The 16,576-nt window shown below is 47.2% G+C and overlaps 1 protein-coding gene across 1 annotated transcript in view; it reads left to right on the top strand.

Moving 5' to 3' along the window:
- Positions 1 to 16,576, top strand: part of FHOD3 (formin homology 2 domain containing 3) — a 474,874-nt gene that overhangs the window by 327,808 nt on the left and 130,490 nt on the right. The window contains exons 11-12 of the mRNA XM_054163992.1: positions 11,869 to 11,970; positions 14,818 to 15,195. Of these exons, the coding sequence (XP_054019967.1) occupies positions 11,869 to 11,970; positions 14,818 to 15,195 (480 nt within the window). The remainder of the gene's footprint in view (positions 1 to 11,868; positions 11,971 to 14,817; positions 15,196 to 16,576) is intronic.

Below are 16,576 nucleotides of genomic sequence, written 5' to 3'. Positions count from 1 at the left end.
TTGGAACTAGAAGATCCTTGTGGTCCCTTCCAACCCTGACTGATACTATGGTACCACTAGGATACTATGATACTACTATGATACAAACTAATTGTTTTAGACTCTGGGGCTAAAAAGATATGAGGATCTGCATTTGTTCAGATTCATCTGAGGCTTATAGATTTTTCCATCTAAAGAAACCTGGCCTTCAGGATGCCTGCATTGATAAGGAAAAAACAGCAGAAGACCAGAGAATTACATACCCATGAGCTGTGCTTTTGTTAGGAGTTCTTCTTGGAAGGCTATCATGACTCCTCTGGGCAAACAGTAACACAGGGAATTACTACAGGGAAGTTTTCTGCAGAATTCTGGGCTAGCTGGACACAACACCAATGCATGGTGCACACTGGCCTCAAGGGATTCACACCCTTTGCACTCCTAGAAAGAAACCTGGTAATTTATTGTCTAACTAAAGGAATGCTGTGCTGAGAAGTCATCAGATCTCGTTCTTAGAAAATACAAGTTTCTGATGCTTGAGGATTGCCAGGATGCAGGGGAGACTGTCACACTGGGGTTGCTTAGCCTGGAGAAGAGAAGGCTCAGGGAGACCTCCTTGCTCTCTAGAACTCCCTGAAGGGAGGTTGTAGCCAGGAAGGGGCTTGGTCTCTTCTCCCAGGCAACCAGCACCAGAACAAGAGGACACAGTCTCAAGCTGTGCCAGGGGAGGTTTAGGCTGGAGGTGAGGAAGAAGTTCTTCCCAGAAAGAGAGATTGGCCATTGGGATGTGCTGCCCAGGGAGGTGGTGGAGTCGCCATCACTGCGGGTGTTTAGGAAGAGCCTGGATGAGGCACTTGGTGCCATGGTTGAGTTGTCAGGAGGTGTTAGGTATTAGGTAATAGGTTGGACTTGATGATCTGTGAGGTCTTTTCCAGCCTGGTTGATTTTATGCTTCTATGATTTTGGTTTTACCAGGAAACAGTGAGCACAGCTGAGCCTCCTTTTGTTGTTGTTTTCCTGCTGAAATTTGGATTCCTGTAGAAGTTCTGATCAACAGCACAGACCTTAGTTTGGTTATTATGCCTCTTTAACTGATTATTCCAATGACTTCATCTCGCTCTATGCCTGCAGGGGTATTTGTCCTGAATACAGCTGAGAGTTCTTTTTTATTTTTCATTATGATTTTTTCCGTGTTTTCAGGCAGCCTAAACCATAACTGAATTTTGATTTTTCTCCAGCTCTTACTGTGGCAAAACTCTACTTTTTTTGTCACAGTATCACCAAGGTTGGAAGAGACCTCAAAGATCATCGAGTCCAACCTGTCACCACAGACCTCATGACTAGATCATGGCACCAAGTGCCACGTCCAATCCCCTCTTGAACACCTCCAGGGACGGCAACTCCACCACCACCCTGGGCAGCACATCCCAATTACTCTCTCAGTGAAAAACTTTCTCCTCACCTCCAGCCTAAACTTCCCCTGGCACAGCTTGAGACGGTGTCCCCTTGTTCTGGTGCTGGTTGCCTGGGCGAAGAGACCAACCCCTTCCTGGATACAGCCACCTTTGAGGCAGTTGTAGAGGGCAATGAGGTCACCCCTGAGCCTTCTCTTCTCCAGGCTAAACAACCCCAGCTCCCTCAGCCTCTCCTCATAGGGCTTGGGCTCAAGGCCTCTCCCCAGCCTTGTTGCCCTTCTCTGGACACCTTCAAGTGTCTCAATGTCCTTCTTAAACTGAGGGGCCCAGAACTGGGCCCTACCGCGACTGAGAGATGGAGACAAATCTTGATGCAAGCAAAGTGTCTACTTTATTGTACAAAGTCTTTTCTTTCTATAGGCTAACATAATCCAAAGCAACTCGTGACTGGTAAATAGATGTGTCCGTGTGACAGTTACAGACTCGTGATTGGCTGCCGAGGAAATGCCAGGGAGCACACACCCCTTGGCAAGGCTCAGACAGGTGTTAGACAAAAGGCATCTCTTATCTCAATTCAGAGAGAAGACAGAAGACTCTCTTGCAATGTTTACCAGCTCTTATTCTCAGGTCGTTGTGTGGCTTCCCTGAGTCACAATGGTCGTTGGTAATCTGCTAAATGCTTTTTTCTCTGTACATAGCTGCAGTTTGTTCACAGGGTTTGTGGCCCACAAGAGCGTTTCCTGCTATCAGCTGAGCATTGCTTGAGGTTCTACTCCCTAAAGTCAGTCCGTCAGGGCCCCTCAATTTAAGAAGGACATTGAGACTATTGAGACTCATGAACATGTCCAGAGAAGGGCAACGAGGCTGGGGAGGGGTCTGGAGCACAGCCCTGTGAGGAGAGGCTGAGGGAGCTGGGGTTGCTTAGCCTGGAGAAGAGGAGGCTGAAGGGAGGTTGTAGCCAGGTGGGGGTTGGTCTCTTCTCCCAGGCAACCAGCACCAGAACAAGAAGACAAAGTCTCAAGCTGTGCCAGGGGAAGTTTAAGCTGGAGGTGAGGAGAAAGTTCTTCACAGAGGAGGTGGTGGAGTCACCATCACTGGAGGTGTTTAGGAAGAGACTGGATGGGGTGCTTGGTGCCATGGTTTAGTTGGCTGATAGGTTGGACTTGTTGATCTCAAAGGTCTCTTCCAACCTGCTTTGTTCTGTTCTATTCTATTCTATTCTATTCTATTCTATTCTATTCTATTGGAATGTGCTGCCCAGGGAGGTAGTGGAGTCACTGTCCCTGGAGGTGTTCAAGAGGGGATTGGATGTGGCACTTGGTGCCATGGTTTAGTAGTCATGAGATGTTGGGTGACAGGTTGGACTTGATGATCTTTGAGGTCCTTTCCAACCTTACTGATTCTATGATTCTGTGCATATGTAGGGCTACTAAACAGAATGGCATGTCACCAGATAGAGATGAGGTATTAAATTTTCTTCCACAATTTCATCTGTGTGAATGGAAATGGAAATGGGCTGTAATAGCAATGGTTTGGGAAAGTAAGAGAGTACATTCAGGCCATTTAAAGGTTTGGTAAGGCAGCATCTGTTCATAGCATCAGGCCTTTATTAGTTTATGATAACATTAACCTACAAAATCTGCTCTGATATTTTAGGTTTGGGGCAGCAAGTACACATTTATTTCTCTTGTTCAGGTAGGGTTATTTAAAGCATGAAGTCAAGCAGATTGGAAAGGAGAGACAATTAACATGTGGAAATTGTGATCTCAGTCATTGTGAGAGTATCTTGGAGTTTGCTTTTTGGAATGCAGTAGTGAAAGAGACATGAGATAGATTAAGAAAAAAAGTCTTTTAAAGCCATACCATGAATGGTATCCACTGATGTGTAGCTAGGGATTGACCCACTGAAGCATGAGGAGGAGTGCTTCATTTCCACTCTGTATGGTGGAGCTTTGGTGAACTACCTTAGACAATGTAAAGCCAAACCAGAATGTGCATACTTTTCTCTGGAGGCCCATGGTAGTGTCTTATGTGCTCAAATGTATGTGCTGTGGAGAGAGTCACCTCCACAGTGTGTTCCTGTATTTGTCCATATGATGCTCTGAGGCCAGGAAGGTTTCTTTTATGCATGCAAAGCAATGGGGGGGGGGGGGAGGGGAGAAATACAGACAGTGGTTTGGCAGGAAGCCATTTCAAGATCCCTCTCTTTGAAGTAAGGGGCAATTACAGTGACCTTCAAGTGTCAACCAATATGCAGTTCCAAGCTCTGTTTCAGTATTTATTGCTCCTAAAGTGTCTCTGCATCAGTACTTTGTTTCCTTACCTCTCTTATACAGATGTCAAAACAGTAATGCTGTTCAGTGATCAGAGTTGGGATTCTTGAGGTGTTTGCAAAGCCTTGCCAGTATCTTAAGCAATAATCTGCTGCCTGGCTCTGCTTTGATGTAGAAACCAACTGCTGCAATGAAAGAAGTGTGACATCATTAGCCAGGTGTTATTTAGGTGTGAAAGGTTGTTACTGACCATATTTTAGTGATAAAAGAAAATAAGAGTAATCTAAAGAGAAAGAACAGCAGAATGTGATGGCATAACAAGTTCACATACTTCACAGTCTCACAGTATCACCAAGGTTGGAAGAGACCTCAAAGATCATCAAGTCCAACCTGTTACCACAAACCTCATGACTAGACCATGGCACCAAGTGCCACATCCAATCCCCTCTTGAACACCTCCAGGGATGGTGACTCCACCAACCTCCCTGGGCAGCACATTCCAATGACAAACGACTTGCTCAGTGAAGAACTTTCTCCTCACTGCCAGCCTAAACCTCCCCTGGTGCAGCTTGAGACTGTGTCCTCTTGTTCTGGTGCTGGTTGCCTGGGAGAAGAGACCAACCCCTTCCTGGCTACAACCACCTTTCAGGGAGTTGTAGAGGGCAATGAGGCCACCCCTGAGCCTCCTCTTCTCCAGGCTAAACAACCCCAGCTCCCTCAGCCTCTCCTCTGTGCTCAAGGCCTCTCCCCAGCCTTGTTGCCCTTCTCTGGACACCTTCAAGTGTCTCGATGTCCTTCTTAAACTGAGAGGCCCAGAACTGGACACAGGACTCAAGGTGTGGCCTAACCAATGCAGAGTCCAGGGGCACAATGACCTCCCTGCTCCTGCTGGCCACACTATTCCTAATGCAGGCCAGGATGCCATTGGCCTTCTTGGCCACCTGGGCACACTGCTGGCTCATGTTTAGGCAGCTGTCAATCAGCACCCCCAGGTCCCTCTCTGTTTGGCAGCTCTCCAGCCACTCTGCCCCCAGCCTGTAGCTCTGCATGGGGTTGCTGTGGCCAAAGTGCAGCCCCTGGCACTTGGACTTGTTGAATGCCATCCCGTTGGACTCTGTCCATCTGTCCAGTGGGTCGAGGTCCCTCTGCACAGCCTTTCTACCCTCTAACTGACCAACATTTGCTCCTAACTTGGTGTCATCTGCAAATTTGCTGATGATGGACTCAATGCCCTCATCCAGATCATCAATGAAGATGTTAAAGAGGATGGGGCCCAGCACTGGTCCCTGGGGGACGCCACTGGTGCCTGGCTCCCAGCTGGCTGTGGCACCATTCACCACCACTCCCTGGGCTCAGCCCTCCAGCCAGTTCCTAACCCAGCACAGAGTGTTGCTGTCCAAGCCATGAGCTGACAGCTTAGCCAGCAGTTTGCTGTGGGGGACGGTGTCAAAGGCCTTGCTGAAGTCCAGGTAGACTACATCCACAGCCTCCCCACATCCACCAGGCAGTCACCTGATCATAGAAGGAGATCAGGTTGGAGAGGCAGGACCTGCCCTTCCTGAATCCATGTTGGCTGGACCCGAGCCCTTGGCCATCACATTATTTGATGTATCTTCTACTTATTTTCTGAGCTTTTTTTTTTGTATTTATGTAGGGCAGAAGTTCCAGGATAAGTTTTTCTTTTCACCTTTGCAGTTTTGCATCTTAGTTTCCCTTCTGTGCAGAAGGCCAAATTTTGAGGCTTTACAAGTAAGTTGTTGTCTGTATTTTCATCTCCATGTAACTGCACCGGCTGCAGTGGTGTGTCACACACAGCAGTGGAATGGAAATGGGCAGGAGGGTTAATAGGGAACTTATTTTGTTTTCAATGGAGGAGGGAAGAACACTTCCATGTATTTATGCAGAGTAATAAATTATGAATTTAAATTATAGCACTTTCACCTTTCTCATAAAAGACAAAATTAATCTGGCTTGGTAGCTGGGGTAGAAGAGAGGAAGGAATAGCAGAAGTGTAGCAAAGCATCTGTTTGTTTTACAAGTAGTTGGGAATTTGATTATGAATTGCTGTCTAACCTGTGAAACTGGAATTTCACTCACAGTGAGGGCAATGGCAGGTTATTTCAAGAGAAAATACAACAATATTCACTGTGACTTGTAAAGACCTCTCCTTGATGGAATATTGTTCATTTTCTGTTTGTTCACCTGTGAGGAGGGGTTCAGGTAAGCAGCTTTCAAAGTGCTGTTCAAGAGGTAAAACCAATCAGAGGTTAGAAGAGGAGGGGGAAACAGCACTGAAAGCAGATTTTGAGATCAGTGTTGGTCTTCAATTTAGAATAATATTGTGGAATGGGTAGTGGTGGACTTACTTCACTGAATGTGGCCTGCAGTCCTAATCAGAAGATGCTGTTCTGAAAGGCAGTGAAATTTTAAATGAAAATACTTTAAGGAAGCAAATCTGAAAAGCAGCTGACTTAATTACAAAAATAAAAGGAGAGAAAATTAAGAGCACACAGAGTGATTATCACAGACTGTGGGGATAATGGCTTTGCAGTTCCTCAGTCCTTTTCTCTTTAGGATAGGATAGGATAGGATAGGATAGGATAGGATAGGATAGGATAGGATAGGATAGGATAGGATAGAACAGAATTAATCAGGTTGGAAGAGACCTTAGAGAGTCCAACCTATCACCCAACACCATCTAATCAACTAAACCATGGCACCAAGTGCCTCATCCAGGCTCTTCCTAAACACCTCCAGTGATGGTGACTCTACCACCTCCCTGGCCAACACCTCTCTCTGTAAAGAACTTTCTCCTCACTGCCAGCCTAAACCTCCCTTGGCACAGCTTGAGACTGTGTCCTCTTGTTCTGGTGCTGGGTGCCTGGGAGAAGAGACCAACCCCCACCTGGCTACAACCTCCCTTCAGGGAGTTGTAGACAGCAAGAAGGTCTCCCCAGAGCCTCCTCTTCCCCAGGCTAAGCAACCCCAGCTCCCTCAGCCTCTCCTCACAGGGCTGTGTTCAAGGCCTCTCCCCAGCCTTGTTGCCCTTCTCTGGACACATTCAAGTGTCTCAATGTCCTTCTTAAACTGAGGGGCCCAGAACTGGACACAGGACTCAAAGTGTGGTCTAACCAATGCAGAGTACAGGGGCACAATGACCTCCCTGCTCCTGCTGGCCAGAATATTCCTGATAGAGGCCAGGATGCCACTGGCCTTCTTGGCCACCTGGGCACACTGCTGGCTCATGTTTAGGTGGCTGTCAATCAGCACTTTTCCAGCCACTTGCCACTGGCACGTGCTGTCCTCCTAGAGTTAATATTAACAGAGAGAGCTTTCCTATCAAAGCTCCTTTCAGGGTTTTGATCTGGAAGTCAAGGAGTCCTTGACCTGGCAGGAGAATGATCTTGCTGGAATCTCTAAAATTAATCCACATGTTAAGGTATGACAGTTGGCATACAGAGCTACTTCATTATTCCTAGACAGCTGGAGGAAAGCGAAGATACCAGTCCCCTTCCAGCCTCCATCACAGGAAAAAATGAGCCAGGAGATTATAGAGGTCCTCTTTTATGGGTCAGGAATGAATAAATAATTTTTCATCATTTTGTCTGTTTCGAAACTCAGCAGGCTGAGCAGGCTGTCAGCAGCCTTACAAGTGCCAGTCTGCCAAGGCACCGGGGAGGTGGTGGAGTCGCCATCACTGGAGGTGTTCAGCAGGAGACTTGATAGGGTGCTTGGTTGCATGGTTTAGTTGATTAGGTGGTGTTGGATAGTGGGTTGGACGTGATAATCTTGAAGGTCTCTTCCAACCTGGTCTATTCTATTCTATTCTATTCTATTCTATTCTATTCTATTCTATTCTCTAGCAGGTGTGTAGCACATGCTTGGTGTACTCCATGAGCTCTGAGCAGATTGTGAGTGTGTTTGATTTGCACATGCTCACTTCATAGAGCCCACCCAGTTCATTTTGTTTTCGTTGGCATTATCTACAGTTGGGATACATATACAAAATAATCAGAAAGAGATTAACTTCACACAAAATACTCAGCTTGGAAAGACTCTCTAGCATGTCCAGAGAAGGGCAACAAAGTTGGTGTAATGGGTTGGGGCAGATCCCCTCCCCACCACAGGCAGAAATAACGACTCAGGCAAACGGATTGCAAAAGTGATGAAAGTTTAAATAGAAAGCAGTGAATGTTACAGAGAACCCAAAGCGCAGTGACAAAGAAAGATCCCATCCCCACCTGAGGGTGCATGCAAAACCCCCAGGGCTCCTTCTTCCCCCTCCCTCTGCTGGGCTAGTCTCAGCTGGCCAGGCCTGAGACTGCCCATCCCCCTGTGGCCTTGGGCCCAATCAGGCCCATGGCCGGGAGATCTCTCCCCCAGTTACCAAGTCTCGGAGAGGGAAGGAAAGAGGAAGTGCCAGACTCCGCACTGGATCTTATAGTGGTGCAAAGAATTATGGTAGGAAATACACAATTTCCTGTGTCCATCCCTCTGGGCTGGACTTCTGGACACAGGAAGTGAATGCACCAGGGGGGCACCCAGCTCAAACTACAACATGCCACCCCTGTATTTCATACCATAACCTTTGCACCCAAACACATCATCAGATCAGAAAACTTCTGATGACATGTCCGGCGGAGTCCATATCTTCATCTGGGCGTCCACTCAAACAGTCTCTCATTCAGGCTCAAGCATCAGTCCATTCCAGTTGTTCTTCCTCATGTGATGGAACCTCCCAGCGACGCAGTCCTTCTCCTGCAGTGTGAATTCCTTGTGGACTCCTTGGGACATCCTGGTCACCTGGAAATACCTCACAACTTCTCAGCCAAGCCTTTACTCTCCTATTCAGCGGCAAATTCTCCACCCCTGGGGCAGGCCAGTCGGAACAATCCGGCTCCACGACTGCCTTTTTCAATCCATCCAGGGTGCCGCAGCCAACCGCTTTCACGCGGACCAAAGCTACACGGATGCATGCCAGAGGCACTCCGCACCCCCCGGCTGGGCGCTCGCGTACCGAGGCAGGACAGCATCCGGCTGCACAACCTCCACCCCCGGAAGAGGGAGGAGCTGCGCCACAGCCCGCTGAAGAAGCAGGGAGGCGGAGCCAGGTGCTCGGCGCCATTTTCAGAACACGTCCGAAAACACCAGGGAAAGATTTACAGCTGCCGCCGCCGCCTGAACGCGGCCCGGCTCGGGCGGTGCCGCCGCCGCCGCCTGAACGCGGCCCGGCCCGGCCCCCGCCGTCTCTGTCGCCGCGATGCAGAGTCCGAGTCACCTCCAGCAGTCGCTTGCCCGCTCGCCGCGGGTGTCCGCTCCCCGCAGCGGCCGCGGGCCGACCACGCTCTGCTTGCCGCTGCCCCTCCTCCGCTCCCTGCCGCTCCGCAGAGAACGAGGAGAAGGCAGGTCTCGCCTTCTTAGGCTACTCGAGCATTCTTAAGCTACCCTGGGCAGAAAGTCACAGAAAGAACCACCCCTCGCTGTTCCCAAGCAACAGTAGGGACTTCCATGCCATTAGCCACGCACCAGCTATCCTTCTGCAGTCCACAGGAGTTCACACAGTCGCCCCGGTAACACAAAACCTGAGCCCCAACTTCCCAAACCCAAACCGACACCGAGAACTAAATTTAAACTCTCCATCTTTTGCAATCCGAGCTGCAGTTGGCCCCACGTTGGTGCCAAAATGTAATGGGTTGGGGCAGATCCCCTCCCCAGCACAGGCAGAAATAACGACTCAGGCAAACGGATTGCAAAAGTGATGAAAGTTTAAATAGAAAGCAGTGAATGTTACAGAAAACCCAAAGCGCAGTGACAAAGAAAGATCCCATCCCCACCTGAGGGTGCATCCAAAACCCCCAGGGCTCCTTCTTCCCCCTCCCTCTGCTGGGCTAGTCTCAGCTGGCCAGGCCTGAGACTGCCCATCCCCCTGTGGCCTTGGGCCCAATCAGGCCCATGGCTGGGAGACCTCTCCCCCAGTTACCAAGTCTCGGAGAGGGAAGGAAAGAGGAAGGGCCAGACCCCGCACTGGATCTTATAGTGGTGCAAAGAATTATGGTAGGAAATACACAATTTCCTGTGTCCATCCCTCTGGGCTGGACTTCTGGACACAGGAAGTGAATGCACCAGGGGGGCACCCAGCTCAAACTACAACAGTTGGTGAGGGGTTTGGAACACAAGCCCTATGAGGAGAGACTGAGGGAGCTGGGGTTGATTAGCCTGGAGAAGAGGAGAATCAGGGGTGACCTTATTGCTCTCTACAGCTACCTGAAGGGAGGTTGTAGACAGGCAGAGGTTGGTCTCTTCTCCCAGGCAGCCAGCACCAGAACAAGAGGACACAGTCTCAGGCTGCAGCAGGTGAGGTTTAGGCTGGAGGTTAGGAGGAAGTTCTGCACAGACAGAGTGATTGCCCATTGGAATGGGCTGCCTGAGGAGTTGGTGGTGTCACCATCACTGGAGGTGTGCAAGAGGAGACTTGATGGGGTGCTTGGCTGCATGGTTTAGTTGATTAGGTGGTGTTGGATGCTAGATTGGACACGATGATCCTGAAGGTCTCTTCCAACCTGGTTTATTCTATAATATTCTATAAACTGTAACAGCAAGTGTGCCACATAGGATTGATGTACAGGCATAGTACTTTTGAAACATGGTATTATCAAATAATATACACATTAAGGGGCTGTTACTCGTGATTTGCTACTGTAAAGGAGGACAGCAGGTCCTAACATCTGAGAAGCAGGCTCCTTTTGCTTTCTGAAACAGAATTGCAGATGAATATCAGAGCAGACCAAAGTGTTTCCTTCAGGTGCCATTATTAATGATTCTTGACCCATCACAATGGAGGAAAAGGGCTAAACATTCTCCTCAGCTTCATGTAGGTCATATCACCTCCTGGTGTAAGTTCTATGTCATGTCATAGGCAGGAGTGTGTCTCTACCTACAGACTGAACCCAAACCCTTAGAACTGGCCTTTGTGTGATAATGATTTTCAGTCCAATAACTGTCTTAAAGATTAAAACAATTTCCTGTTTTATAAGAGCCTTCAGCCAGGGGAGGTTTAGGCTGGAGGTTAGGAGAAAGTTCTACACAGAGAGAATGATTGCCCATTGGAATGGGCTGCCCGAGGAGGTGGTGGAGTCACCATCACTGGAGGTGTTCAGAAAGAGACTTGATAGGGTGCTTGGTTGCATGGTTTAGTTGATTAGGTGGTGTTGGATGATAGGTTGGACACGATGATCATGAGGGTCTCTTTCAACCTGGTTTATTCTATTCTATTCTATTCTATTCTATTCTATTCTATTCTATTCTATTCTATTCTTATGGAAAGTGTCATTGATGGCTCTGGAAATTGAGCTGGTCTCTTCAGGGTAAGGTGCAGAAATGTTTTTGTGAGTGACTGGTAATGCATCCTAATTTTACAAAGGCTCAATTTGATGTATTCTAATATTTATTATCAAGCTAGTTGTATGGGAATTGTTTTTTAATACACAATAGGAATACTTTGCACAGCAGTAAGAAACCCAGAAGACTGCATTTCAGAGGGTGGCTGTCAATGGTCCATGTCCAAGTGGAGGCCAGTGACAAGCGGAGTCCCTCAGGGATCAGTCCTGGGACCAGTTCTGTTTAACATCTTTGTTGGTGCCATGGACAGTGGCATTGAGTGCACCCTCAGCAGGTTTGCTGATGACACCAAGCTGTGTGGTGCAGCAGGCACGCTGGAGGGAAGGGATCCATCCAGAGGGACCTGGACAGGCTGCAGAGCTGGGTGCATGACAGCTTCATGGGGTTCAACAAGACCAAGGGCAGGGTCCTGCAGCTGGGTCGGGGCAATCCCAACAAGGTGAATGTTGTTATGGTCATGAGTGTTTTGCATTAGTGGCTCTGCAGGTAGGGCATCAGCAGATGGAAATCCAAGCTTGAGGAAAAACAACTTTAGAGTCTTGAAAATGAATAGTAACAAATGTAGTAGCATTGGTAGCAGCTATCCTTGCACCAAGAGTTAATAGAAAGCTCTGAGGATACTTTTGTCTAACACGGGGGCCATAACTCTCTTTGCACTGCTGTTTCCCATCCATTTCTAACTTCATTGCTTTTGGTTGGTTGATTGGTTGGGGGTTTGGTTTTGTTTCTGGGGGTTTGTAACATTTTCTCTTCCGCCTTCTTTCTTTCCACCCAACTGCATGCCTCTGTCCTTGGTCTGACCTCAGAGAAGAGGAAGAATGTGAAGAGGAGGAAGAAGAGCAGCCAGTCACAGAGCCCAATACTGAGGATGAGGGAGAGGAAGAGGCCAGTAGGCAGGTCAAAGCCAGGTACCAGGATTCAGCACCATCTCTCCACCTTTTCCTCAGGCTCTGGCATGAACTTACCAGCACAGTGTGCAGCAGCATCTATCTTTTTGCTGACATTCTCAGCTCACCTTTTAAAGCCACTCACCAAGGAAATATTTTTGCATTTAAAAGCTTTGTTGCTGTGTGCATGTTAATAGGAATATATCTAATTCTATAGGCTCAGTGCACTAAGAACTGTCTGATCATATGTGCCCATCTGTGTGTACATGGGTATAAACAGATGACCTATCAAAACAGTAGTCTCATGTGAAATTATCTGCTTATTTCTGAGGCATATATGGCTTTGACATCTGTCAGCTTTAGCCTAATAAATTGGAAGAATGAAGGGCCACGAGGATGATCAGAGGGCTGGAGCTCCTCTCCTATGAGGACAGACTGAAGGAGTTGGGGCTGTTTAGTCTGGAGAAGAGGAGGCTCCGAGGAGACCTTATTGTGGCCTTCCAGTATCTGAAGGGGGCTACAAGAAAGGTGGGGAGGGACTTTTGAGGGTGTCAGGGAGTGATAGGACTGTGGGGAATGGGACAAAACTAGAAATGGGTAGATTCAGATTGGATGTTAGGAACAAGTTCCTCCCCATGAGGGTGGTGAGAGCCTGGCACAGGTTGCCCAGGGAGGTGGTGGAAGCCTCATGCCTGGAGGTTTTTGCAGCCAGGCTGGAGGTGGCTGTGAGCAGCCTGCTGTAGTGTGAGGTGTCCCAGCCCATGGCAGGGGTGTTGGAACTGGCTGAGCCTTGAGGTCCCTTCCTACCCTAACAATTCTATGATTCTATTATTTTTTTTCTTCCAGACATCCTTTTGATTTAGGTTAAATTGTTTGGCTTTGCAACTCAGCAAATGAGATTGGAGTTTTTATTGTCTTGTTTTAAATAAACCACATTCATGCAGACACTCTGTAGTGCAGGGGGAAGAAAGGAATCTCTGTAATGTGCAAATTCCAAAGCAAATACTGTACCATTGTTACTAATGTCCTCCAGTCTCCAAAGGGTCCCAGTGACTGCCTGAAGTTTCAAAATCAAGTGGTAATTTCCTCAAATCGCATTTTAAAAGTCAAAGCTGAGACACAGGGTTTTAGTAAATTGTGGGGAGGTTATTTGTAAACTCTGTGGGGGTCTGTGCCTTAATATGGCACAGTAAATCACATAGCTATGCTAAAATACTGTTACAAAAGACAGTTAGGAAGAATCCTGTAAAGGGTGCTTTTAGGTCATTGGGTTTTAACATCACAGACATAACCGGTGATAACGGCTGATACTCCCACGGCTTTCTTGCATGCCTTCTTTCACCGTCACTGTGCCATAACACAAATGCTCTGTAATCTGGCCACTCATGTTAGATGCTGCCAGGATGCATAGGAATAACCTAACCTCAATGACCCCTGTGGTGCAGAGTTGGTGCAATAGGTGGAGGTTTCCAGATTGCCTACTACACTTCTCTGTGATGGTTTAACCCACCCTCATTAACAAAAGCTCAGCTAAACTCAGTTGGGGAAGCAAGTGGAAGCTGTATTTACAAGCAGTACTACACTCTACAATGGAATGCATATATACAATGGAATGGATATATACAAATATACAGAGGTGTTCAGGAGGAGGCTTGATGGGGTGCTTGGTGCCATGGTTTAATTGATTAGGTGGGTTGGATTGGTTGATGGGTTGGACGCGATGATCTTGACGGTCTCTTCCAACCTGGTCTATTCTGTTCTATTGGGTTCTATTCTATTCTATTCTATTCTATTCTTTTCTGTTTACAAGGTGAAAACAGAAAGGAAACCTCCCTGTCCAGGGGAAAAAAAAAACCACCCCGCTTCCCCCCCTAACCTCTCCCTACCTCTTTTCCTCAGTTTAATTAGAAGAAAAGAGGAAGAGCTGTTAGAGAGTTAGTGTGCTTATCTCAGGGTCAGTGCTGATAAAAATTCTGCCAGCTGAGACAGAAAGCAGCAGCCAAAAGAGAAAAAAGGGAATGAAGAAAGAGTGTGAGACATTGCTAGGGTGCATCTCACACCTGCCCAATGAAATTTGTTTAGAATAATCTCTTGTTTTCCTTTTTCCACCCAGCTGTGGATTTTGTTTGTACTTCCTCACTCTCCTGCTCGAAAGTTTGCAGCTAGTTTTAAAGGCACAGCCTAAATCTGTCACATTCTCTTATGAGAACAATGACCTGGAATATACCTGATTACTAAGTTCATAATGCCCTAACATGTATAACATGTGTTATGTTTTTGTTGCATACACTGTGCTTTTGAAATCATTTGACAGAGGAATGCTGATGAAGTATTTTTTTAGTTTCACCTTTAGTGGATGAACATTTTGAGTAAAAAGGATCAGATCACCAGAGGATAATAATCAGATAGCTGGCCTTCAAGAAGCACTCATGCACACTGCATCTTGAAGAACCTGTCATCTGTGGCCTCTGTTGTCCAGCAGGTTGAGATAGTTTCGTACGGCTCTGACAGTGCTTACCACCTAACTAGGAATAATTCAACATGGTTCAGAAAATCCTTGTGAAAGGATTAATGAAAATTAGTTTAGAAGCCTGTGGGTTCAAGTCCTTCCTTTCCTTTGAGCTAAGTCACTTTGATTAATTCACTATTTCCAACCCCAACACAAATCCTCCTGGGATACAAAGATGTGAGTTCTCTTACTTTATGTAAAAAGATGAAAACTGACAAAATCTGGGGTGGTTTTGGTTGTCTGACTCTCCTTGACTTTGACTTTTCTTTTTCCCCTCTAAGAGTTGCAATCTATTGATCTCTCTTTTCCCCATTTTTTTCTCCTTCCTTTCCCATCCTTACAATGTTTTCCACCTGCAGTGGGGTTCCAGGTTCACGGGAGGCTGTGAACGAAAACATTTCACGGTGTTCTGATTCTTCAGCTGACTCCAGTCCCACTTCTCCAGCTGAGAGGCCTCTCTCCTACTCTAAAGCGAAGAGCTCTTCTAGCAGCTTCCCTTCTGTGCCTGACTCATCTGTCTTTCACCACAATTCTGTGCTCTCGTCACCATCTTCACCTGCAGCAGCGCTGCTAAGCAATTCTCAAAATTCATCTGCATCCATTACTCCAAAGGCATCTCCAACAGTGGAGAAATTACCTTATGTGCCACACAGTCCTTTTCACCTCTTCTCCTACGACTTTGAAGAGTCTCCAGCATCTGTGAAAGAAAAAGAAGCAGAAGTGATGAGGGAAACCAGGTAGATCTTATACAGCTGACACTGATTTTAGATAAATTAATAACAACTTTTCAGAGTTTTATAGCAGTAATAATGCACTCTCTGTTGTATCATTTCCAGAATGTAGTCTTATTAGTTTTAGTCCTGTAAGCCTGTATTTTGGTTTGATTGATATTCTCCCCTGGCCTGTATTGCCTTCATTTGCTCTTACTCCTCTTCAGGGTCTGCAACTAATAATTGTCCTGGCCCCCTACACACAGGAGTAGATAAATAACCTGCAATTTAGGAGACAACAGAAAGGAATACCATTTTGCTCTCATTTACAACATAATTTGCAAACATGATTTCATGAAAATTAATGGAGATTTTCTGCTATAAACCCAGGAGAGATCACATCAGCCCTTGAAATTCAGGGGTGAAAGACCTAACTGCCAGATCTCAAACATGTTGTTAGATTGCCACTGTACTCAGCACTGGTTAGGCCACACCTTGAGTCCTGTGTTCAGTTCCAGGCCCCTCAGTTTAGGAAAGATGTTGAGTTGCTGGAAGGTGTCCAGAGAAGGGCAACAAGGCTGGGGAGAGGCCTTGAGCACAAGCCCTACGAGGAGAGGCTGAGGGAGCTGGGGTTGCTTAGCCTGGGGAAGAGGAGGCTCTGGGGAGACCTTCTTGCTGTCTACAACTCCTTGAAGGGAGGTTGTAGCCAGGAAGGGGTTGGTCTCTTCTCCCAGGCAACCAGCACCAGAACAAGAGGACACAGTCCCAAGCTGTGCCAGGGGAAGTTTAGGCTCCAAGGTGAGGAGAAAGTTCTTCCCAGAGAGAGCTGTTGGCCATGGGAATGTGCTGCCCAGGGAGGTGGTGGAGTCACCATCCCTGGCGGTGTTCAAGAGGGGATTGGATGTGGCACTTGGTGCCATGGTTTAGTTAGTCACGAGGTGTTGGGTGACAGGTTGGACTTGATGATCCTTGAGGTCTTTTCCAAACCTATTGATTCTATGATTCTATAGAGTTACACTTTTAAGAGAATGTATTCCTAAATAGCTCCTGTTCCTGCAATATTTAGTAAGTGAAAGTGAAGCAATACCTACTACCAGAGGAAAGTTGGAAAGATAGGGTGTGTACAGGACTTACCCTAATGTGTGCTGGTTTTGTCTTTCTGCTTTTCCAGTGGCTCTGTCTCTGTCTAAATTTGATATACAGGGATCCTGTGTCCAGGCTACACAGTCCTCCACTGGGCTACTGTCTCCAGTCTCTAGTTAGTTTTCTTCCAGGGCAGAACTGCCAGGAAGGCAATGATTTCCTACAAAATGCCTTTTGTGGCTCAGAAACATGCATGTTACCACTTTTTTCCCCAAAATTGTTCCCCTGTTCCTGGGCTGCCAGCATGGTGCCTCAAACAGGGGTG

The sequence above is a fragment of the Dryobates pubescens genome, chromosome 9, assembly GCF_014839835.1.
Source record: "Dryobates pubescens isolate bDryPub1 chromosome 9, bDryPub1.pri, whole genome shotgun sequence".
Classification (NCBI taxonomy): Eukaryota; Metazoa; Chordata; class Aves; order Piciformes; family Picidae; genus Dryobates; species Dryobates pubescens.
The sequence above is the reverse complement of the archived record's forward strand: the minus strand, read 5'-3'. Positions and strand labels throughout refer to the sequence as shown.